General features: G+C 45.7%; 1 protein-coding gene and 1 long non-coding RNA gene across 5 annotated transcripts in view; one reads left to right on the forward strand and one right to left on the reverse strand.

Annotated features, from left to right (window-relative positions):
• Positions 1 to 23,508, forward strand: part of PAPPA (pappalysin 1) — a 228,109-nt gene extending 204,601 nt beyond the window's left edge. For 2 of the 4 annotated variants that reach the window (XM_073313934.1, XM_073313937.1), the window contains 3 exons: positions 766 to 837; positions 5,114 to 5,212; positions 18,939 to 23,508. In XM_073313934.1, the coding sequence (XP_073170035.1) occupies positions 766 to 837; positions 5,114 to 5,212; positions 18,939 to 19,046 (279 nt within the window). In that variant the 3' untranslated portion in view covers positions 19,047 to 23,508. Of the gene's footprint in view, positions 1 to 765; positions 838 to 5,113; positions 5,213 to 12,763; positions 12,813 to 14,091; positions 17,779 to 18,938 lie in introns of those variants that run through there. The other 2 variants (XM_073313936.1, XM_073313935.1) reach the window with 2 other exon arrangements.
• On the reverse strand, positions 11,778 to 20,166 carry LOC140899095 (uncharacterized). The gene is made up of 3 exons (XR_012155216.1): positions 20,056 to 20,166; positions 17,282 to 17,411; positions 11,778 to 14,629 (listed from the first exon to the last, which is right to left on the reverse strand). It is a non-coding gene; the product is annotated as an uncharacterized lncRNA (long non-coding RNA).
• Positions 23,509 to 25,052: the final 1,544 nt, after the last annotated feature.

The raw sequence follows: 25,052 nt of genomic DNA on the forward strand, positions 1-25,052 counted from the left end.
GCTCTCATGAGTCTCCCACTCCCTTCCGCAGACCTGTCGGGTTTGAAGAACTTTTTGAAATATCTGTGTTTTGCCCATAACTAGTCCTTCCCAGCTTTGCCTTACGGAAAAGTCATGTACTATTTGATGAAGCTGAAATAAATAGGGTTCTATTGAAATGACTCTAAATGTAATAGCGGATATAGCCCTTTTTATGGGTTATTCTGAGTGGTCTTGTGGGGATACAGTGCTATTTAAAATCTATATGAGGGTGCAAAAGACTTATAGAAAGGTTTCCATTTTCTATTCAATTCTAAAAGACTTTTTTCCATAAGAGCTTTTTTCCACCCCCAGCACTCGCCCCAGCAATCTCCTCATGCAGCATGGGAAGGATAGGCAGCCATAAAAAGTGGTACCTGGTGGCTCCAAAGAAGCCCCCTAAAGCCATTCCGAAATATCTCCCCCACACTTCCCAGAGCTAGAGCCTGGCTAGAACCTTTCCCTTTCCCTGCCACATCTCCCCGCCATGAGTGAAATATTTAACATGACTATTCAGAAGAACCTTAAGTATTATTTTAATCCCAAACATTCTGTTATTGCAAGTGTCAAGTCCAACACATCTTGTAAATAGTTGGAGTTCTGCCAGATCCTGAAAATTCAAGAGGTGTTAGGAATGGGACTACATTGGGAGAGTTTGGTGGGGTGGGGGGCATGTATGCAAGCACATTCGCTTTGTGCACACTGATTTCTTTGTCTTAGCCCATTTCTTTCTCTCTCCTTCTCCAGAGCGTTGTCTGCACAGCAGGACTCAAGTGGTATCCGCACCCAGCGCTGATTCACTGCATCAAAGCCTGCGACGTGAGCATTAGAGTTAATTAACTAAGCCCATCCACTTTGGTTTCCTAGGGTGGGTGGTAACAATGGATGCAGATGAATCAGTTTTAAATCTCTGTTTCTAAGGAATGGCCAAATCCGGTTTGGTCTTGTCTTTACTTGCAGTTAAATGGTCTTCAGCTATACCAGTTCTGACACCTATTGGCAAGAAAAAGTCATTTTTCTAGTGCAGAGCAGTGCTCAATGACAGCTGATGATTGGACGAGCCTTAGAGTGTCTAACTAAGGTGGACAACTCTTTGCTACTAAACAAGCCTGATTCCCTTCACTCGGGCATTCTCAGGGTTTGGCGAGTCATCATTGGACAGTCGCAAAAGCCTCCAGTTGTTTGCCTTGATGTTGAAGGTGTTTAAGGGTGCTCTGTCTGACTAGAAATTGAACTCTCTGAAAGTCCAGGGCACCCCCTCTCCCCTGAACTTTGGAGAAGAGATCAACGTTAGGAAAGAGAAAGGAAGCAAGAACAACCCAGATGTGGAGCTAGGGCAGGAATGACTGGGAAATGGCTGGAGGAAGGAGGACCGGAGATGCGGACTTTTAAAATACTGAGATTGGGATGTTTCAAAGGGGCTTAAGAGAGTTAGGCACCCAACTGTCATTGAAATACAATAGGAATTGGGGGCCTAACACCTTTGGACTTCATTGGAATTGCCAGCCTGAATTAGTTTCTGAGTTGTTCAAAAACCCGGACACACGTCACCCAATACAACTGGGAAAATGGCCACTGATAGTAAAAACCCACCAAGTGGCCCCTCCAAGCCAAAGTTTTGCCTCCTAAAGGAAACAGTGTTGATGAACCCTGCCAGACAGGTTTTCTGGGCACTGAACTCATCCTGTTTATGAAGGACTTATGCCTCAAGGCCCTTCCCCACCCAGCAAACGGTTCAAACCAAGACATTGTTAGCATCTCGTACCCTTTCTATCTGAACAAGCATCCAGTCAGATCTAGAGCCATGGAAAGCGTTTCCAATGAAACCTAAAAAACATATTAAACTCTCCTGGTTTCGTCACATACTCAGCCCTCTGCCCTGAGATACTGAAAGGTTAACAAACCTCCCCATTGAATCTCAGCCCATTTTTGAGCAAATTGAGGCAGTTTAAGGCTTGTTTCTGGCTTTTTAGTCTCATGTGCCATTAATAATTAATGATTTTCAGGAAGTATGAAATGTCTATTGGCTGCTTCCTTTAACAGTTGTAGAAGTCTTGACATATTTTGTGCAAAAGCAGCACTGGGCACCTCTCTGTGTGTCTTGGTGCTGACTTGCCCCCCACCGCTGTGTTGTCTGAACACTCCACAAACTTAACTTCACAGCCCCTTTGTGAGGCAGGGAAGCGTTATCCCCATTTACAGAGGGAGAAACTAAAACATAGAGGGATTAAGGTTCAGATCCTCAAAGGTCTTTAGGCCCCTAATTTCCAATGGAAGTTGGGGATATAAATACCACTGAGGATCTGGGCCTAAGTGACTCACCCAATGTTACACAGAGAGTCTATAGAAGAGCCAGGATTTGAACCCATGCCTCCTGAGTTCCATGCTGGTGCATTATCCTTAAGAATGTCTTTGCTCCTCTGAGCCTTCCGCTAGCACCTAACTGAGAATCCCAAGCACTGATAATACTCTCAGCACCCCCATCCCATCGGTAGATATTACTCCAGTTTTACAGGTGGGTACGCTGAAGTGAAGTGACTTCCCCAAGGTAGCAGAGCTTGGAACGAAACCCAGGTCTCCTGACTTCCACACTAAATACTAGACCACAGTGCCTCCTCCTGTGTGGATGTTGTGCAGTACAACTTTCACATGGTAAAAGACAGGTTCTTCTTCGAGTAGACATAGCCATGTATTCTGCGCGGGTGTGCGCACTCTGTGCGCCAGAGCCAAAGAACTTTACCTATAGGGGCAGCGTTCACATCCTGCCCTGGCTATATAAGGGTGGCTAACCCCCTGAGGTCTTTCTCGCCGCCCATGGCCAAGAGTTGGAGATCTGTGTGGTGTCTTCACCTCACAATTTCATCTCATTTTCTGCGAACTGTTGCTTGTATATAATAGTAGGAGTACCTTAGGTTTAGTTAAGCGTTAGTTTAATTTTAGCTAGACTACTTGGCTGACTTGTTTGATGCCCTCACCAGTTGTCCAGTGTGTAGGGGGGGCATCCCCAGCATCAACTCCCACTTTAACGAGAGACACGTTAAAGACAGTGGCTCCATCTGCAAGTCATTCCCAAAGAGGACCCTGATGGCGTGAGATCTGCTGTTTAAGCAGTACCTCCTGGAGCAGGCCACGAGGCCCGCTTCAGCACTGAGGCCCTCATCTGCTCAGCAGCCGCCTTCGGACCTGGCAGGTGATGCCATTCCGCATTTAGGCTCTGGTGTTTGCCCCAAGCGGAAAAGGGTTGTTCATCCTCCTTTGGTCAGCGAGGAAAAGGTCCCATAAAACAAACCAGGACCATTCCAGGGCTCAGGGAGACTCCTCCTCCTCCTCCTCTTCTAAGAGGAGTGCTGACCAGCACAGGCATGTGGGAGTGAGCAGGTCTGTCCAGCCACTCCCTGGCCCAGCACCGAGGGCAATGAAGCCCAGTACTGTCAACTCTGGTTGTGGTCATGGGCATCCATTGAGTCCAGTACTGACCACATCGGCCCTACGCCAATAGCGTACCAGGCAGCATCAGACCTACTTTGTCTCTCAATCCTGGACGCTTCATGATTCAGGAGTTCTCCAGGGCTCTGGTGTCTACTGGCTCATCCTCTATTCTCTAGAGAGAGCTAAACATCCAGGGACCATTAAGAAATGCCAGTTATGTGCTGATGAATCATTGGGTACCAACTCCTCTGCTATTTAAGAAGCATTCTTACTCAGGCAGACTTTGAAATGATGTAATGATTTACCAGAAGCTATTATTACTGACGTGCCTTTTTTCTGCTTTTTCTTTCCCATCATTGCTAATTGCCAAGATCCCTCTGTGTCAATAGAAACCTTCTTCATCATCATTCTTTCAGTAGTGTCATAGCCTCTCCATCGAAATCTTTACCATGCTATTGGTTGTGGGCTACTGCATAAAACATGTCATCTGTGCAGAGAATGATCCTTCCAATATGTAGGGCGTTAGCCAAGAATGGGCCAGGCCATGTTCTTCAGCATAGGGCTATGGAGGAAACACTCAGTATGGAGTCCCCTCCTTCCTGCATGGAGGGGGTTGAGCAACCTTTCCCATTATCCCAGGCCATGGGGAGGCAGTGTTCTAAGCCAGTAATAACATGATTCTGCATTGATAGCAATGGGAGCTTTACCTGTGTAAAGGCTCTAAGAAGATGATTTCCTTGACTTTGCTTTTCAAAGTGTAACCCAGGCTAATGCAGTGTGACTTTTTGTCCCCTTCTAGTGGCATGTATAGAGGTTTTATGAGTCTACCCCTGCAGCTGAACTAGTAGACCTGGTCTTTTAGCTCAAGCAGTAAAGGCACATGGTTTTAAATACAGAGGTCTCGGTTCAGTCCCCCCAGATGATTCAACCGAGAATGTTCTTACCAAAGCAAAATATTTATTATCTTTCCCATTCTGTCCCTCCAGACAGGCCCCCTATTCTTATGTATTACAATGGAGGTAAAAGGCATACTCCTCAAAAAGTCCCTATTGACAGCTTTCCAGGGTGGAAAGGTATGTCGAATAAGTAAATGGATTGGCAGGTTTATTGGGAGATTGCCCAAATATTACATATTTTTAAAGTGACCTTATCGAAATAAAATCATATCTTTTTTTTAAAAAAAGCCCTTGCCTGTATAACTATTAGCACATTAAATAAATAAAACAGAAAAGCTTTTATGGACCAAAGCCAGTGCTAGTGTAAATCACGATAGCTCAATGAGAGTCAATGCGTTAAGCCCATTTACACCAAGTAGACATCTTGCCCAACAATTCTAATTTTCTTACCACCAGTTATGCTTTTTGTTTACTCTTTGCACAAAGCTCATTTGGAAGGTGAAACTAGACTAGCCAATTTTACTTCCAGATTTTCCTACATGGGTACAGCGTTGTTATGTTTGGGTGTCCAACATTTCAAAAGAATATTTAAATTTGCAACAGTAATATAAGTCTGGGTATAAGCTGCTTTGTGGTGTCTTTTTAGAATACTTATGAACATGGCCATGGCTTTTAAAGAGGATGTGTCTGGCACTACCAACAGTAGTGCTAGATCCTTCACTGAGGACTGTATCCATATTCTCAGCCTCTTCATGCTGTTTATTTTTTAGCCTTTCATGGGGGACAACTACTGTGATGCCATCAATAACCGAGCCTTCTGCAACTATGATGGAGGGGACTGCTGCACCTCAACGGTCAAGACCAAAAAGGTAGGTCTGCCTTCCCCTCTCTTACCCAGAGCTCCCCAACAATGCAGGCTTAGGCTTGGACAGTAATTGGTGTCCAGCTGGAGATCCAGGATGTGGAGAGATCTTCAGCTGCACAAACATTTCCAGGGGCAATGAACATTGTCCTACCAAAGGCACTGAATTTCTGCTGGTTCATTTGAAAGTGCTCTCATTCTCCTTTGGTCTGCCTTTGTGTTTCCCATCATAGTCTGCCTTAGGCCCGTACAGCAGGTGTTGTTACACAGGGATATTGCTTTACCTCCTTCGTTCTTGTTCTAAACCAATGGTTCCCTGGCTGCTTTACAGACAACTGCTGGCGCCCCCTCGAGACTGGTTTGGCGTGTCATCAGTAAAGCGGTCCGACGTTAGTTCTGACCCTGACTCTTGTGGGAATTACAGACAGGCACACTGAAAGGAGGATCTGCTGCATACAGTGTAGATTCCAAGGTCACTCACTAAGGGACTGACAGAGAATTTAGCCACGTGTTCATGCTTACGTACTGAATTTTGCACAGCTCTTTACCTCTTCTTTGGGATTTGTGGTTGGGACAGAAAGGCAAAAATCTTGATACTAACAAGGGAGGTATCTTAGATGGAAGTATGATAGGCTTAGTGTGTTTCAAGGCCAGTCATACCTGTCTAAGGAAAGGCAGTCTGTATACCATACCTGGAGGACAAAGAGGATGTCTCTGCAGGGAACACAGTCTTTTCTAAGTTGACCCTCAGCATGAGGGTCTTTTTTCATTTCTCCTTTGGTTCATTTGGCCATGTCTACCAATTCTGTGCTGTGGCATGTGTCTGGTATATCAGGGATCATTGGAAAGGGGCAGTGAGCAATGACTGGTGATAGGTTAATGTCATCTCTTGGTAGCAGCAGAGAAGGGATGGGGGTAGTGCTTTAATTTTCCTAATAGTGCCTCTTTTCAGATATTCAATATATCTTTGTTTTTAAAATGATTTGTGTGAACTGTGCAGGCAAAGGGGCAGCCCTGGCAAGGGAAGTTCTCTCTTTAGTCACAAATCACGTATTGCCTGGGCGGTGGCATGGGCATGATCGAGGATATCATGGGCAATTGCTTCCCAATTGATATCCCTCAACCCTTAACTGAACGGGCCACCTCTTGGGATGTAAGGGAGTGTTCAGTTTCCATGGCCTAGTCAGTCATTGGCCTGTCCGCTGGTATAGCCCAACAAATGTGGCAGTAGGTTTAAGAGGGGGTACGTCTCCACAAGGAACTGGACTAAGACCTCCAAACTTATTCCATATAAGATACTAAGAGGGGAGGGAAGAGAGGTTGCAAATTACTGTGCATTGGCCTGGCTCTGTTCCCATTGGCTTTTGTGGGAGTTTTACCGTTATCTTCAATGGAAACAGAGTTGGCCAACACTGAGGGCTTTTGAAAATCCCATCCTCAGTATTTCCTAATCATTCACAAGGGCCAACTCCTCAAATGAAGTGTTTTCTCCAGACACATGCACTCAGCTTTCAAAGACTTTTAAAACACAACAACAAGAACCCAGAAACCAAACAAAACACACAAAAGAAATGAGAAAACCAACCAAGTCCTAGGCTCTTCAAATCAAAAGTGAGATGGCCAGTGCCTAGTTTATTAAATTTATGGCATAATAATCTAGCAGCCAGGCACATAGCATGATGTAAAAGTTTCAGAGGAAAAGGGTCGTTTGAGGCCAGCAGTGTGTCTCATGCAGTTCAAAGGAATGGCCACCAGCTCACAGACACCTGTTTGAATTCCCATGCAGACACTCAGCCATATGGGGAAGTTAGTTGTTTTCCGGTCTAAGGGCCCTTGGCTGGAGAACAGATTTTAGGCATAGCTATTCAAATACAGTCTCCTCCTTTGAAGAGCATTATGAGTGGAATGTTAAAGGAGATATTCCAAAGGGAAAAACAATGAAAGGTGAGAGAAAAGAGAGATGCATAAAAATATTCCACATACCAAATCCTTCCAGCACAATTTGTCACCTACTTAAAAGCCACAGCCTTAAAACACATTTTGGGTGTAAAGGCCAAAACCTGAAGGAGTTATAGGGAGGGGCAAACCCAGCTCTTTTAATTCCAGTACCAGATGATGGTGTACTTCTACGCAGTTGTTAGAAAGTGTTCAAGCGTTTGAGGGAGACACCCACCTCTGCTGCCTGCTGTGTCAAATTCACACACTGCAGTCTCACAAGGCTCTTAAAAGAGGACTAGTAAAATATTGTGTATTTGCACCGCACCTTTCATCCCCAAAGATCCCAAGACATTTTACAGTCCCCACTGAAATACAGTCCCCTCTTTTCAGTCCTCACTGCAATATAGTCACCTCTGAGTGTTTAGCGGTGCACACCGCCACCACATTTTGTTTTTAAAAAGGAAGTAAAGAATCATTGCATATCCGGTTGAAGCTGCAGGTGTTAACAGTCATGCCGAAGGCGAACTGAGGTTTTTATTGACCACAAACGGTCAAAAGTTTGGTTTTATGTCTCTTCCAAAAAAAGTGCAAAAAGAAAAGGAGTACTTGTGGCACCTTAGAGACTAACCAATTTATTTGAGCATGAGCTTTCGTGAGCTACAGCTCACTTCTGAGCTGTAGCTCACGAAAGCTCATGCTCAAATAAATTGGTTAGTCTCTAAGGTGCCACAAGTACTCCTTTTCTTTTTGCGAATACAGACTAACACGGCTATTACTCTGAAACCAAAAAAAAGTGGTATCTCCAGCTGCAAAGCAACCACATAGAGCTGGGCAGTATGGAAATAAAAGGTTCCACCAAAAAGTCCCTGGAACATTGACCCCTTTTCTGTTCACTTTCCACAAATGTTCACGCAATCGTGTTACACTGGTATGAAAGTTCACAGAAAGGCAATTAAATTTGCATGCATAAGGATTGGCAGAAACCAAATTTTAAATTGGTCCACACATCTATTAGAACAACATGGCCTTGTGCGCTCCTCCAGTCAAGGAATGGAAACAATGCCATATGACTTACCAGACCAATCGCAACTCGGCTGAAATAATCAATAGTGAATACTTGCCGAAAACTGCTCACCATCAGTCCACAGAGTTTAAAATAAATCATGAAAGAACTGCATGGAATACTTTGATATTCAGTGAACACGTTCAGTAATATTGAGGTGAATACATTTTGAGGCGATTGCGATCTGTCATGGGTATTTAGTAAGCAGGGAAAGGATACATTCGTCAGATAAATGATTTGTTGTGCATTCCTGGATCAGCTGCAGTGTCCCACAGCACCATGCCCAGGAAAAGATTCTGGGAGAAGAGCACTGCCTAATGAATCATCAACACCACTTCCTGCAGCACCCTTTATGGAACCAGCCGACAGGCCTGGCAGTTAACAATCAAAGGTTGTGCACCTAAAACTCAGGTTCAGTTTCTAGTCTAGTAGGGACTGGTACACGTACAGACAGCATGGTAAGCCCCTGAGGGAAAGAGTATGGGGCACTGCTGGGCTGCCTGCCCCATTGATGACCCGGGAGTGGGTTTGAAGGACTCCATAGGGAAGGCCACCCAACTCCCCTTGGCCAAAGGAAGGTCACCACAATGCATGTCCTCGAGGGAGAAAGGGCTTCTGTTGTGGATCCAGCGGGAACAAGGTCCTCCATTAAGAACAAAATAAAATCTCATTTATTTTTAATGTCTGCAACCTCCTGACCTGGCACAGATTGCCAGCTTGCTCTTTGCCCAGCTGCGCTATGAAACTGCTTTTTGCTTTGCATCCCACAACACACAGAAGTAAGGTATTTATAAAACATGTTTTAGAAAAATATGGCACATTGTTAAAGTAAACAAGCAACTACCCAGGCATTTACTGGACATCTCTAGACTGGTTGTTGTCTGGAAGGACTTCCTGGTCGGTGTAACAGTCCAAGCTGATAGCATTCTGGGATCCCAGACAGCAAACATTAAGGCCAAATTCTGTCCCTGCTTCCATTTGTGCAACTTCTTTGGAGTAAGTAGAAAGGTCAGGGTAGAGCTGAGGGAGAAATTAGGCCCCAGAGGCCAACGAAGGAGCAGCACAAGGAAGTGATAGAAATTTCCCACACGCCCATCTTGCTGGGGTTATTTGCATCTTTCAATACCGAACATTAAAGCTCTTGGCATCCTTCCAAATGTAAGGCCAAATGCGCACAACAGCCTCACCTTCGATAATGCATGATTTAGCCCCAACAGCAGACTGCCTCAAATCCCACTATTAGGGCTCCTTTGAACAGTTAGTGTCTGTTCCTTTCCTATCCCCTCATTTTATAGAATCATATTGAATCATAGGACTGGAAGGGACCTCAGTCCAGTCGCCTGAACTCAAGACAGGACTAAGTGTTATCTAGACCATCCCTGACAGGTGTTTGTCTAATCTTCTCTTAAAAAATCTCCAATGGTGGAGATTCCACAAACTCCCTGTGCAATTTATTCCAGTGCTTAACCACTCTGACAGTTAGGAAGTTTTTCCTAATGTCCAACCGAAACCTCCCTTGCTGCAATTTAAGCCCATTGCCGTTTGTCCTATCCTCAGAGGTTAAAGAGAACAATTTTTCTCCCTCCTCCTTGTAACAACCTTTTATGTACTTTAAAACTGTTATCATGTCCCTTCTGCATCTTCTCTTCTCCAGACTAAACAAATCCAATATTTTCAATATTCCCTCACAGGTCATGTTTTCTAGACCTTTCATCATTTTTGTTGCCCTTCTCTGGAGTTTCTCCAGTTTGCCCACATCCTTCCTGAAAGGTGGTGCCCAGAACAGGACACAATACTCCAGTTGAGGCTTCATCAGTGCAGAGTAGAGTGAAAGAATTACTTCTCGTGTCTTGCTTACAACACTCCTGTTAATGTAGACCAGAATGATCTTTGCTTTTTTTGCAACAGTGTTACACTCTTGACTCCTATTTAGATTGTGATTCCCTGTGATTCCCAGCTCCCTTTCCACAGTACTCCTTCCTCTGCAGTCATTTCCCATTTTGTATGTGTGCAATTGATTGTTCTTTCCTAAGTGGAGTCCTTTGTATTTGTCCTTATTGAATTTCATCCTATGTACTTCAGACCATTTCTCCAGTTTGTCCAGATCATTTTGATTTTTAATCCTATCCTCCAAAGCACTTGCAACCTCCCCCAGCTTGGTATCATCCACAGACTTTATGAGTGTACTCTCTATGCCATTATCTAAATCACTGATGAAGATATTGAACAGAACCGGATCCAGAACTGATCCCTGTGGGACCCCACTTGATATGTCCTTCCAGTTTGACTGTGAACCACTGATAACTACTCTCTGGGAATGGTTTTCCAACCATTTATGCACCTACCTGATAGTAGCTCCACCTTGGTTGTATATCTGTACTTTGTTTATGAGAATGCCACGCAATACAGTATCAAAAGCCTTACTAAAGCCAAGATATATCACTTCTACAGCTTCCCACCTATCCACAAGGCTTGTTATTCTGTCAAGGAATGCTATTACATTGATTTGACATGATTTGTTCTTGACAAATCCATGCTGACTGTTACTTGTCACCTTAATATCTTCTAGGTATCTGCAAATTGATTGCTTAATTATTTGCTCCATTATCTTTCTGGGTACTGAAGTTAAGCTGACTGGTCTGTAAATTCCTGGGTTGTTCTTATTCTCCTTTTTATAGATTGGCACTATATTTGCCCTTTTTGAGTCCTCTGGAATCTCACCTGTCTTCCATGACTTAATTTCAGAGATCCTCCAAAAGTTCCCTAGGGAACTTTAACAACTCCTTGCAGTGTAACTACTCCCCTGTTGTGGGTGTGTTTTTTTTCTTCCCCCAGGATTTCTCCTGTCCAGTTGCCTTTCTCCTCCACTACTTTCCTCGTTTCTTTCCATTTTATGAGTTTTCGCTTGACAAGCATGGCAAGAAAGAACTTGTGCAGATCAAAATCATTTCTCAATGGGCCCTGGTCACATATTTCATTCTAAACTATCATTACGGACACTCTGTGTTAAATATTCTGCATCCCAGTCCCTGCAACTTGTTCAAGGTACACAACTTGAATCTAACCCAGAAGAATAAGCTCTTTAAATTCCGCAAAACTGGACGGTATTTGTAGTGCCACATTCTCCTCTCACTTACATCCCGGCCACTCCACTTCATCACAAGGAGGGTAGCCACAGTGCAGTTGAAAGGAGAATCTGTCTCAGACAGTTTCACAGCTCAGGTTAGACATCAACTACTTTGCCCTAATGCCAAGGATACATCACCTTGGCACAAATCTCCATTTAGAATGCCAAATCTTCCGCCGATTGATGTTCCATTGAAACAGGTGCACACCATGGAGAAAAAACCACAAAGTGGCTCAGTAAAAAACAAATGAGGCCTAGTGCTGGATGGAGAACCTGGCAAGGTTCATCCAACGTTTTGTTTATCCAAAACCCATGGAAACTTATCTGAGCCTCTTCACTCAAGAAACCAGGACATAAAGCAAAGGGCCTTGAGCAGACATATTGCTTTAATTTGCAGTAGTATCAGCATTCATTTCCAAGGAGTGCGTCCATCCCACCCCCCACCCCAAAGTGGGATCCAGTGGATCCCTACCCATCTTCTGTGGCCAAAAGTAAAAGTGACAATCTGTGAGTACTCTGGAGATGTAAATACCCAAGTCTGATCATCTCTGAAACATGGTGCTTTCTTGCAATGTTCCTATTCCTGCTCTTCTGCCTGAAGCCAACAGTCCTAACTGGCAGTGTTTAGAACGTGGGTATGAGAAAGCTCACACAGCCAGTGGTCTAGCTGCCACTGAGGAAACGATGCTTATCCAGAAGAGTGGATCTCCCTGACATGCCACCTCCAGTGCCCCTGGCAGGCTGTTCCCGTTCACTGTAATTAGCTAGAGAGGTACAATATAGGGTGCATGAAGGAACAGAGGATGCAATATAAAAGCATTACTTCCTTTGTTTGGAAATGGTTCAGTGTTTAGTATGTGCTCCAAGTGCACTGTGTTATCCAGGCATTCGGGTGAACTTGCTTACTTGTTATGTTTGGTCCTTGCTAGCAAGTGGTTGTGTGACATGTGAGGGCATTTTTGGTCATGGGTGGTTGAGTGGCCATTTCAGGGCTCAGAGTTGGTTTGCCTAACACCAAAAGGATCCTTTTCCAGACAGCAATACATTAAACGCAGTGATGGTTGCAGCCCGTGTTGTCTATCCTGAGAGCAAATTCTTGGTTGGTATGAGAAATGCTGTATGTTTGTGGGTACCCCACAACACACAGCAATCCCTGGAGAGCTGCTAACTGTTTGCTCAGCCACCCAACCTTGCTTCATTAGCAAGTGTTACAGAAACCAAGGAACAGGGCTTTCCTTTCTGCACACCAGCTATTTGCCTCTGGGTGGTCAGGCTGCTCTGAAATCTTTGGTGCTTATTTAGACTAATTACATTCATGTTTTCACAATCAGTAGCACACGGATTGGAAGCACAGCTGATTGCGGAGCGGCAGAGCTGCTTGCTTTCACACTCCGTGTGGTTTGCCAAACTGGCTCCCTTGCTCATTTCAGCCCCTCGACTGTCAGCATTACGAACGCAGATGAAGAGCAGGGAATTAAAGTAAGTTACTGACCTCCTTATTTCATCCTCCCCTACTCTAGGGGGATGTCTACACAGCAACTAGACACCTGCGGCTGGCCCGTCTCAGCAGACTTGGGTTCGTGGGGATCGGGCTGAGGGCTGTTTCATTGCAGTTAGACTTCCAGGCTTGGGCGGGAGCCCGGGCTCTCGGACCCTGCGGGGTGGGAGGATTCCAGATCTTGGGCTCCACCTCAAGACCGGAAGTCTATACTGCAATGCAACAGCTCCATAGCCTGAGCCCTGTGAGCCCAAGTCAGCTGGTACAGGCCACCCATGGGTTTTTCTTTGCCACGTAGACAAACCCTCTAGGGCCTGACACTACTCTCATGCTGGGTCTATGTCAATGTAATTACATTCATTTCAGTGGAGTTACCCCTGATTGACACCGCAGGGTGAATGAGAAGCGAATCGGGCCTGTTGAGTTCAATGGGGTAACTCTTGATTTACATCAGGATGAGTGAGAAGAGAGTCAGGCCCATGAACATCAATGGGATAGTTCTGGATGTACAACTGTGGGAGAGGCAAGTCAGGCCTCCTCAACCTTACATACCGTCCTTTGGGCCTCTGAGGAGCTTTAATCTCTCCTTTTCCAGGCCCTGAGGGGGCATTGACCTGGTTTGGGAGTGAACCCAGCATACCAGCCCAAAGAGTTAAAAGTCAATTTTTGCCACGTAGACATACCCTCTAGGGCCTGACACTACTCTCATGCTGGGTCTATGTCAATGTAATTACATTCATTTCAGTGGAGTTACCCCTGATTGACACCCCAGGGTGAATGAGAGGCGAATCGGGCCTGTTGAGTTCAATGGGGTAACTCTTGATTTACATCAGGATGAGTGAGAAGAGAGTCAGGCCCATGAACATCAATGGGATAGCTCTGGATGTACAACTGTGGGAGAGGCAAGTCAGGCCTTCTCAACCTTACATACCATCCTGTACTGGGCCTCTGAGGAACTTTAATCTCTCCTTTCCCAGGCCCTGAGGGTGCATTGACCTGGTTTGGGAGTGAACCCAGCATACCAGCCCAAAGAGTTAAAAGTCAATTTTTGCGTCATCTTAGAAAAGCCCTGGTGACCTAAATGCCAAAAACCAGGGAGAAGAAAAGTACAAGACGTGTTTGTGCTTAAGAGCCCTGTTAGGGAACAAAGCCCCCACTTGGTGTGTGAACTCTGAGGGTACCGGGGGGAGGTGAGCGGCCACTGAGAACGGCTTGCCGCAGCCTGCCATGCTTATCTTGACCCAGCACTTTTATCCATAGGAGGGGAGATGGACGTGGGGGTTCTTCATACTTCCAGAGTTAGTCACATCAGGGAGATTTTGCAAACATTTCAACTTCTATCTAGCAACACGCTGTTTCCCGACATGCGACGCTCCTCCCCACCCCCACAGCAGCACTTATGCCAGTGTAAATCAGCCGTAAGTGCATTGAAGCCACAGTGTGAAGCGGGGGTGGGGGAGAGGGTGTGGAGGGCTAAGAATCAGGCTATTTGTGTTACTGTTCTCCCGTCCCTCTCGGTACCTGCCTGGGATTTCACCCTGGGAAGGAGGCGAGTAATACCCTCAAACGCATTCCCATCTGTTTCCTCCAGATTGTCCTTTCTCAGTGATTCTCAGTGGGTTATCTGAGTCTGGATAGCATTAGCTGTGTGTCAATCCGTAGCTGCACCGTGAGGAGGACAAGCTGCCTCTGGTCCATTTAGTTGACTGGATCCCAGCCGTGCATCAGTGTCTCCTGTCTTTGTGCTGTCTCCTCTAGGACTCAGAGTGGCCATGCTTCTTCACCGTCGGAACAGGACCTGTCATGTAATATATGGGCGCATAAATTAAGGGCCAGATCGCAAGCCTACTGAAGTCAACAGAAAGATTCCCATTAACTTCAGCAGGCTCTGGATAAGGCTCTTAGATCAGAGATTGCAGAGATTTAGTTGGGGATTATGTCCTGCTCTGAGCAGGGGGTGGGACTAGATGACCTCCTGAGGTCCCTTCCAACCCTGATATTCTATGATTCTAAGAGGGTTATATCCCTTCTATAGCCTGTGATGGATGTAAAGTTGGCTACAAATTATATGGAGTTTTTAGCTCAAAGAAAGGGGGACAAACAAAAAATAACTTCTAGCTGTGAACCACAAATAGATCCTCTGAGCCTTGGTGTCACAGAGCTGACAGAGAGGTTTGAAAGGGTGAAATGTCCTCATACAGGTGGTCTCTCTCTTTTTCTATGTCTGTCTGTCCTCTCCCCCTCCAATGAAGCTGGAAGGCAAGAAATTTAAAACTGATGAAAGGAAGCAGTTTTTACACATCATATCATTTAACATGTGGAACTCACTGCCACATGATTTTATTGAGACCGAATGCTCGGTAAAATTCAGAAAAGGATTAGAAACATAAGGATTTATCTACATTTGAAAGATAATTTGGATTAAGGTGGGATGTGAATTTAAAATGCAATATTGATTCTTGAATAGCTGTGTGTGGATGCTCTAATTCCAGAATAATGTTTGCTCTGTGTTCTCCATGTCTCTTTGTCAGGCTTAGCCTATGTGCATGATGAGGACAAGGTGCCTTTGATTCCTTTTGTTAACTGTGTGTGTGCATTAAAGACAGACCCAAGAACCAACATACAGATTTTGACCCAAAATTCCCCAGAGTTCTGTGCTAATCCGTCCTGTGGTTTTTGGTTCTGGCCCATCTCTCAGATGTTTGTGCATGTGTGTGTGCATTCAAGATGGGCTCAAAGACCAGCATTCCGGTTTTGATCCATATGTCCCTGGAATTCGTTGTGGTTCGGTCGTTTGGTTTTGGTTCTGGCTCATCTCTCATATGCTAGTGTGTGTATATGTGTTATGCGCTCTCATTTCTCTCCCCTAACCCCTTTTCCATGTCCCCTCTTGGGCTGTGGTGTTCTCTGCCTACATCAGTTTGTTTGTGGATACAGTATCTTTGTCTGTTTCACAACAATCACTGAGCCAAGACCTGAGTTTTTAACATTCTGTCTTTCTCCTGCTACAGCAGCATTCCTGGGTGTTAGGCATCAACTGTTGCAAGGGGAGACACAAGGGAGCGCAGGTCTTGGTAGCTAAATGAAGGAAAACAGATTCGTTTTTAAATGTATAATGTCTAGATTAAATGCATATATTTGGACATGTCAGTGCTAGTCATATATTCTGTTAATGACTTGGGACCTTAAAGAGCTATCTGGAAAAAAAAATCCAGTTCATTTTAGAGTGTGTTTTTCTGGGCTCAAGCACCTAACCGGAGCATGGCTCAGTGAACAAGGAATGGAAGGCAGCTTCTTCTTAATGTTGTTTGTTTGTATTGCTGTAGCACCTAGGAGCCTGAGTCATGGACCAGGCCTCTGTTGTGTCAGGAAATGTACAAACACAGAAGGAGAAGATAGTCTCTGCTCCCAAAGAGCTTAGGGCTGGATTTTTAAATGTCTGTGGGAATTAGGTAGCTAGTAACTTTTTGAAATCTACTTGGTGCCTTTCTGCACCTTTAGGTGCCTAAATACTTGTGAAAATCTTGGGGGCTTGGAACAACCATATGTTTTAATTGTTATTTCTCTGTGAGAATGCAAGCCTTGCTCCTCTGCTCTTTTGGTGCTGAAGTCATGAGATTAGCCATGCGTGTTTGAGTTTACCTGTCCTCATTGCCTTTTTCTTCCCTATCAATGAGCGATTGGCTTACGCCCTGAAGCATGAGCATTTAAAGATTTGTATCCTGTCAGATAGGACTGTGGATGTTCTCTTTATCCATATAAATGTCCAGTACATCGTTATAGAATGTATAATTATCCCGGGAGTCTCGCTGCTGTTAAGATATCATTGTGGTGAAGATTAGACAATGGGAACATTACATTAGATAGGATAAAAATATGTAAGGGGTATAAAGAGATGAACACAACCGTTCACTGGATTAGGAGGAAAGTCCCCTTATAGCCATGTTGTTCCACTGCAGAGAACTTGCACTTTCCTCTGAAGCATCTGTTGGGGACAGACTACTGGCCTAGTTGGACTATTTCAGTATAGAATCCTATAGGGCAGACTGTAGGGTTCTTTTTGGACAACACAGAGGAAGACATTCCCTCTCCAGAGGCTCTCACGGTACAGAGGGATTATTCTCTTTCTGCAGATTGATAGAGTTTAAGGCCAGAAGGGACCATTAGGTCATGTAGTCTGACCTCCTGTATATCGCTGGCCATTGCATTTCACCCTGTATTGAGACCTGAGATTGTCCAGTTCTGATTTCACGCGTCCTTGTAATTGTTGTTAGAAAACAAAGAAGGAGGGGCTGATGGAGGGGGGAAGGCTATAAGGAGAGGCCCACTGACTTCATTTCAAAAGAACACCAGACTGACATCAAACTGTAACGAACTCCAGAGAGCCAGGAAGTTCAAAAGTCAATATTTCGGCACAGCCCTGTGAGGTGCATACAGGGAAATTACATACCTGTAACATGCTTCTTTGAAGACATCATCTTCCAGGGTTCTCATTCTTGACTCTGGAGTTCCAAAGAGTGACAATGCTGCACTGATGGTATCTCTAAAGGAGCATTATCCCCAGTTTACAGGGAGAATAACTGAAACACAGAGACAGAAGAGCTTGGCCAAGGCAAAACAGTGAGTCAGCAGCAGTCAGGAATGAACTTCAGGTCTTCACTCTACCCAATAGACTCCACCATCTCATTTCAGAATATTTGGGACATTGTAGTTTGCAGTAGTCCTGCCCTGACTGGTTTAGGGATGGACCAAGTTGTAGACTATGGGTAAAGGTATTTACTATCAAACCTCAGTGTGTTAACTGGGAATTCTTAAGTAATTAATATAATTAATACACCCTTACACGCCTGAAAGCTCATTGCTTTACTGCCTTAACTTGTGCCTATGCCTTACCTAGCAAATACTTATACCTTTAGGCTACAAAGTATCCTCTTAGCTTTTCCTGTTTTCTCCAGTTTCTACAAATTCTCTGATTTCTATTATTTGAATTTATTTATTTTTAGACTCTTGACATTTCTCTTCCCTTCACACGTGTTGCAGTCACTCAGTCTTTGATTCAGTTCTTTGGGCAGTGCCACAGTTTGACCCCAAACCGGGTCCTGACTCCACCTGAACGGTTAAGGTTTGTGAAGGTGAAGTCAGATGTGCTGGGTGGAGGTGCTGGAGAGCACTGAATCCGTGCCCGGCGTTGGCTATCTGAGCTCTTTTCTGAGCTGCATTGTGTCCCCATCTCAGGCTGCCTCGCTGTGAAATAAAGATTCCCACCCCCCCACCCCTCCGCCCCACCCACCCATCTTTCCTGTGCGTGTGTGTAAAGAGAAAGGCACATTGTACACAGACACGCAGCCACACGTACGGAAGGGATAGCTCCATGGACAGAAATGGTAACTATGTGTGTAAGTGCATGGTCCACATTCTTCCATGTGCCAGTGATGGATGGATTCAGATAGGGAACAGACAGATCCGAGCTGTATGGCCTGGAGAAAAGTGCATATAAAACAAGGAAGCAAACATGTGGAAGCAGAGCCAAGCGAATGAGAGTGAGCAAATGCTTGCTGTACTTGCCGAGAACATTTGAACAGGTTGCAGCACTGTCCTGGAAAGGGTTGGGGGAGGGGAATTAGGTCATTAACTCTGTCTGCGCAGATGGGAGAGACTCTTGGGAATTCACTTCAGGCAAGCAGGACTCTCCCCCACCCCCTTCTCTTTATGTAAATGCCATGATGCAATAGGCTGAAATCAATGTCTGTTAGCCAAGCACTCCAGGCTGTTACTTCGACTACTGCACGCTCTTCTTTAAACAGACAATGAGGAAATTTTATTTGCACAGAGCAATATCTCCCGCTCCCATTCCTTCCAAGTTTCCCACCCACTCAGTTGTTGGGCCTCTGTACTTTGAAAACACCAAAAGTTTAAAGGCTCGCTCTTGGTGAAACCCAGGCACCTTTTCATCATTGTTTAAGTGCTCAGTGATGGGTGGGGTACAGGGCCTGCCCCGAGGAATTTAGCCCAAGATTTTCAAGACTAGGGGCATGAAATTATCCACATGACTGTCGAAAAGTGTGTTTCCTTGTGCACTTCCCTGTGTTTTTGCCTCTATCCCATAGGTTATTCCTTTCCCTATGTCCTGTGACCTACAAGCAGAATGTGCTTGCCTAGACCCCAACGCTCAAGAGAACAGTCAGAAGGATGTACGCAGCTTCAGTCGTGGGTAACGTCCGGCAACATGGAATGGACTATCACACCGCTAAAGGCAGGCTCGGAGAGACACCACATCCCTTTTTGGTATTGTCTTTAACATTTAGCTGCTCAACTGGATGGCATTTCTGCACCAGGGACCTTTAGAATTCAACCAGTCTGCCTTTAATTTTTGTCCAAGGAGAACTCAAAGTGGGGGGTTATGTATTAAGTATATCTTAAATAGCAAAAACAACAAACAAGCAAAAACAAAGAGTCGAGTCAAGACTTTTAAGTATCAAAACAGCATGTGTTTATGCAGTTGTGCGCCCACCTAATTTGAACTGTTTGTATCTAGATCTAAGGCGAGAAACAAGCCATATATATATATATACAAATTTATAGAGATAAATAGAGAGATTGAGATCAAAGCAAACACACGTTCCCCTCTCCAGCGCTCATAACTCAGACCATTCATGGAAGAGGCTGAGTTCTCGGATGAAACCAGGCCAAGCTTATACTGATGCTGAATGCCAAGGTATCTCATGCCCAGGGAACTGAGGTTAGGATGGGTTCACCACGGGACCGTGCATCTTGGCGAATGTCTTTCCAAATGGCCAGACGGCTGAAAAGTGGGTTGCATTATCTTATCATGAAAATATTACACCCAGGCTAGGAGCTTTGCAAACTGTACGGGGCTTTTCTGCGCGGCTGCACTGGCCTCCATCCAGCTTGCAAATTGCAGCCTACACATGGGAGAACTCCGAAATGTTTGCTGGTCGGCAGACCGTCCCGTGGTGAAGCAAAGGAGGGTGCTAGCGGGTGGATGGGCTGAGGACTGGCATTGATGAGTTAGGCTGGCACTGAGGATTGGAGATTATTGCTCCTGAGGGAATAGGGAGGGTAAATCAAACCCCCATACTTATCGTTTGAGCATGTCTGCTGCTGCTACTCCTGCTGCTATGTCCCATACAACTAGTTTCTTTACTGTGTCAGGACAGGGTGACAACAACCCCAAGCAACCAAACAATCTGCCTTAAAGCTTACCTACAACCTGCCTTTCAGACCCTCTGGTTTTCTCCTCAGCACTGGGGCAAGAAATCAGGACACCAGCCAGCCAAAGAGATTTGCTGCTTCACCTCCAGCTAGCCAATGGTTCTGCTTAAACCTCCTCCCCTCCCCTTTGGTATATTATATTGAACAACGTTTTCGTGTTCCTGTTGGCACAGGAGAGGCCGGAGGAGAGGGAGAGAGTGCAAAGGCATGAGCCAAGTGGAAAGAATGGCTGGGGACAGGATTAGACTTTTGAACCCAGTTTGTCAGTGTTAAATTCCCAGGCCTGTGGGCAATACATCCCACAGAGCGACTTCAGAGCAGGAGATCAGCTGCTTTGAATCTTCCAAAAGGAAGGGCATGAAGAGAGGTTACCCTCACACCTCCCATCTGCCCCTTCCTCCCCACCTCCAGTTCTGGTCCGGAAAGGTGCACTTTCCACCAGCCGCTCATTCATGTCTTAATTGGGATTCAGCATCCTCTGGTTGCTTCAGATCCCATCGAGTCAATCTGATACCCAGTGGAGCCAGTGCAGACATTGCTGCTACAACCCATTCCAAACATATCCCTAAAGTCTGCACACTAACGGCTGGATTTGCATCCCGTAGTTTAGGGCTCCTGTTGACAATAATGCCTCCCTGAAAGGGTTAATTCCCCCTTCTGCAGGGCTTTAAAATGGGCTCAGACGGGAGGCGGGCCTGACATTGCCTGACAAGGGAATGGCCGCGGCATTTTAGAGCTTGGGCAGCTCATTTAAGTGCATTCACAAGGGCCACGGCTCCCCTTGAAGCCATCCTAGAACCGGCTGCAATCCCTTGAACCAATGCAGCCAGAATGAACTGTCCTGCTTGCCTGATATTTTAGACTCTGGGGAAGGAAAAATATTTTTTGGGGGGTGGGGGAAAGCAAAAAATTCAAATCCATGGGAACATTTTAAGCCAGAAGAGGAATTCTTCCTCAACTCAGTGACACCAAAATCCCCCAATGCTTCGTTGCCCAGATTGGGCATCCCAGTGGCACTCACTGATTTAGGGGCCTTAGGACCTCTCACTAGACCTAGACTTTATTTCTGTCGAGTATAGTCAATGCCCAGCCTTCTACAGAGGCTGCATCTACCTTCCCTAGCCATGGCGCACTTGGGGAGCTGCCAGAGGCTGTAAAAATGGCTCGACATGGGAAATCAACAGGCTTGTAGAAACTGGGGTCAAGATTAAGAATTCAAAGATAAAGGGCCAAACACATCCCTGGACTCACTCCGTTAAAGCTATGGCAATTAAACTAGGGATGGCCCCAAAACAATTCCAATCTGGGAGGGCAGGGGCAGTGACTGTGTCGTACATCTGCTGAAGGGTCCCACCTCCAAAGCCCTCTATTGATTCAGAGAACAGGTCCGGTCCTGGCTGTCAAGCAGGCGTCCCACCCACCTGTACACACGCGCTCACTGCTGCCCTCCCAAGGACAAAAGGATTGGTCAGGCATCATGGCTCTCTCAGGGGGCTTATCTTGAGCATCCTCAAATCCAGCTGAGTAGACTGGGAGCTGCGGTTACTCACAGAGATCCCCTGCAGCTTGCAGCCTCGAGTCCTTTGCCTCTCTTCTGAGGCCGCCATCCACACGAAAATACATGTGAGACAGTGGCATTGCCCCTCCCCCATGCTGGCGGTTTGCTTCACGTGTCGTCAAAAGAGCTCACAAGCCCCAGTTATCGACCGGCTTGTGTCCTCTACGCCCGCAACAGGTTGGCAGGAGCTCTGCTTTGTGCCCCATGTCCTACTTGCACCTCCCAGAGAGCAAAGAGCTGCTAGGCCAGGGGCAGCTCTAACTTTTCAGTGATGTGTATTAATATGGGTTTGGTTTTTATATATATATATATAATTTTATATATATAATATATATAATTTTCCCAGTTATAATGCCACCCTGCATAGAGTCCCAAAGACGCATACTTGCCTCGTGCTCGTTGTGAGCTCCTGAGAACTCAGGGCCAAAATAGCCCCCTTTTGCATAGAGAGGGATCAATGCGGAGAAGATAGGGCAAGCTGCTGCTCACAGAGATTTGAGTCCTCCTTGCGTTCGGGGGAGAGGCTAGTGTGGAAGGAGGTGTGGCCTCTCACCCACACAGCCTCACATGCCAATTACAGCACTGCAGTCCCCGGTCTGCCAGCAGTGGCAGTCCCCTCTTCAGGGCAGAACCTCCATGCTGCTATTTTCCCCTCTGGCATGCCTAGGCGGTGCATCTCCTCCCACGGAGCCCACAGCACCAGCAGCGGACGTCAGCGCTGTTTTGCACAGCGTTCCCTCCCTCCCATGGGGTTTACCAGAAGAAAACCTGGGTTGGCATGTGCGTGAGGGGGCTGCTGATTCCCAGCTCTGCCCACTTGCGCTCCCTGAACACAAGACTCCCATTGTGCCTTGCCTCTGTGCGTAGGTGGGTGAGTGGAGGGGCCACAGTGGGCCCTTTCCCAACCTCCCTCTCCCTTGTGCAGCGGTCCTGAGGAAAAGGTTAATCTAATCTTTGGTGTATAAGGGGTTAACTCTTTCAGAGTCCAATCCAGCCCCCATTGGCATCAGTGGAAAGACTCCCATTGATGTCAGTGGGCATTGGATCAGGCGGGAGGGACACGAGCCACCAAGCGAATGCACAAATCAAAAGTTATAAAGCCACTGAAGGCAGCTGCTCACTTGGTGCAGGTCCCGTGGCACCTGCCTGATTGCCAGAGATGTGGGGCCAACACTCCACCCCACAGTAGCCCTGAGTGAGGCGATCATCTTCGCCTGGAGCAGCCTTTGCCCAGGCTTGGCTCCAGCTGCTGATGGCTTCCATGGTTAGGAAGAGGGAGAGCTAGATCAGAAAGTGGCGAATCGTGCGTGACGGGGTGGAAAAACCCGATCAGCTGCTACTCTCCACCCCCAAACGGACTGCGCTGGTGTCCATGTTTTCTTGCACATTCTGCTGCCCCTCACCCCCCAAGGCTGAGACAGGAGGGTTGTGCCAGAGGATCGTTCAGAGTCAGGTTCCAGCTACCTCCCTTCCGGTTTTGGTTTCACTTGGTTGTAACTGTCGGTTTGTTCTAGGTTTTACCTGTGTTTAAAAAAAATATATTAAAAAAAAAAAAAACCAAACAACGGTTTCTTGCTGCAACTGATTCAAGTGGGGGAAAAAATAACAACAAGACTTTATGGAGAGAAGAGAAAGAGGAGGGGGAAAAAGAAAGGAAAAAAAATGCATGATCCAAACCTGAGAAGAGCAAAACCTAGTTTTGTGTGTTATTCTGCCAACTGAGTAGAGAGTTAGACACTTATGTGTAGATTTCCCTAGAAATACAGTGAAGTGTTTATTGCATTGTCTGGAGGGTTTTCGGGGTTTGGGTTGGTTTTTTTTTTCCCTTGTGCTTTGTGACAAGTCCAGGAAATAAGGCTAGTTTGATATGTTTTCTGTTTCTTGCGGGGGAGGGGGCGGGAGGTTGGTATATTGTTGTTTTTTGGAGGGTGGGGGTGGGTGGGTTCATTGCATTTATCTTTTCCAGATTTTTTTAACATGTGTATTTGTGCTTTTTTACATTATCCAACTGTACATATACATTTATCCAGTATTTCACTGTGCTCCAATTACTGCACTCAAAAATCACTGCACAGTCTGAATTCAGAACAACAAGATAGAGAGAGAGAGAGAAAAAGAAAAGAAAAGCTGCTAAATGATCAGACAGGTAATTCCAATTAGTTGGGATTAGGGGCACTAAACTTTTCCCCATTTCCTAGATTCCATCCCTTGATTTCCATTTGCGTCCAAACTAGAAAACAAGGAGGTGACTGAATGGGTTAAACTGACACTTAGGTTGGGATTTCCTAAGGGCGTTAGATGCCAGTACTTTGATGTCTAACTCCCTTGGGCAGCTTTGAGAATCCTTGCCTTAAGGCCTCATCTTGCAGTCTTCTCACCTGCAAAACTCCCACAGACTCCAGTGAGAGTTAGAGGTGTGTTCAGTCTGTCGCTGGGAGAAAGCCATGTGCAGAGACTTGATAGCTTCAAGTTACATGGCCTGATTCTGATCTCAGTCGTGTAACTCCATTGACTTCAACTGAGTTACTTCCGCATTACACCATCCTGGGGCCCAATCCTGTGAAGTGCTGAGTCCCTCCAAGAGGCACTGAGCACCTTTAATTCCAGTTAATTTGAGGGTGTTCTGCACCTTGTTGGATTGAGCATTGATGGAGTTTAACCATTGTGCTCAAGGGGGCTTGATCAGGACTTACTGAGAGCAGACCCAAATCTGTCAAGCTGTACTCCCTCTGAGCTCCAGTTCATTAGGGCAAATAGGGACTAATGCAAAGGCTAATGGGTTGCTCTTGTTCCCAGTGAGCCCAGTTTTCAAACACTCAGTGGAGTATAGTGGGACCAGGATGGGGATGATGTTTTCATTGTAGTAATATTTTGTAGCAAACCGTTTCCCCCCCCTTTTGGCCCCATTCTACAACTCTGAGATTCAGTTAAAATCTAATTGCTTCCTCTCTGGCCAAGCACAAGTGCATGAGTTGGCTTGACTAGCATCAGATAGAGAGTCTTGGTGCTACCTGTGCAATATTGGCCTTGTGGGGGCGGGAGGGGGGGGGGCGGCGGAGCTAATGAGGGTTGCGTTTGAGCCAAAAGAACTCAGTTCTGAAAATGTTTTTGGTTCCGTTTTTTTTTTTTTCAATCCATGAGGTCACAATTCAGCCACCCATTGTGATCTTCTGAGTACAAAGAACCAGGGCTGTAATGAGACATTTTTCTCCAGAAATTCAAGAGGGAGGAATTGGAACCATTGTGGAGTTTGCATTGTATGGCCTCTGTAATCATTTACCTGTCTGTAGATGTTGGGCTGGATCTTGTTCCCATCAATGCCAACAAGAAGTTGGGGTTTTTTTGTTATTGACTTCAATGGGAGCAGGATTGAGCCATATTAGAGATATATATGCTATATATATATAATATTATATGTGTAATATTATAT

Source organism: Lepidochelys kempii, chromosome 16 (genome assembly GCF_965140265.1).
Source record: "Lepidochelys kempii isolate rLepKem1 chromosome 16, rLepKem1.hap2, whole genome shotgun sequence".
Classification (NCBI taxonomy): Eukaryota; Metazoa; Chordata; order Testudines; family Cheloniidae; genus Lepidochelys; species Lepidochelys kempii.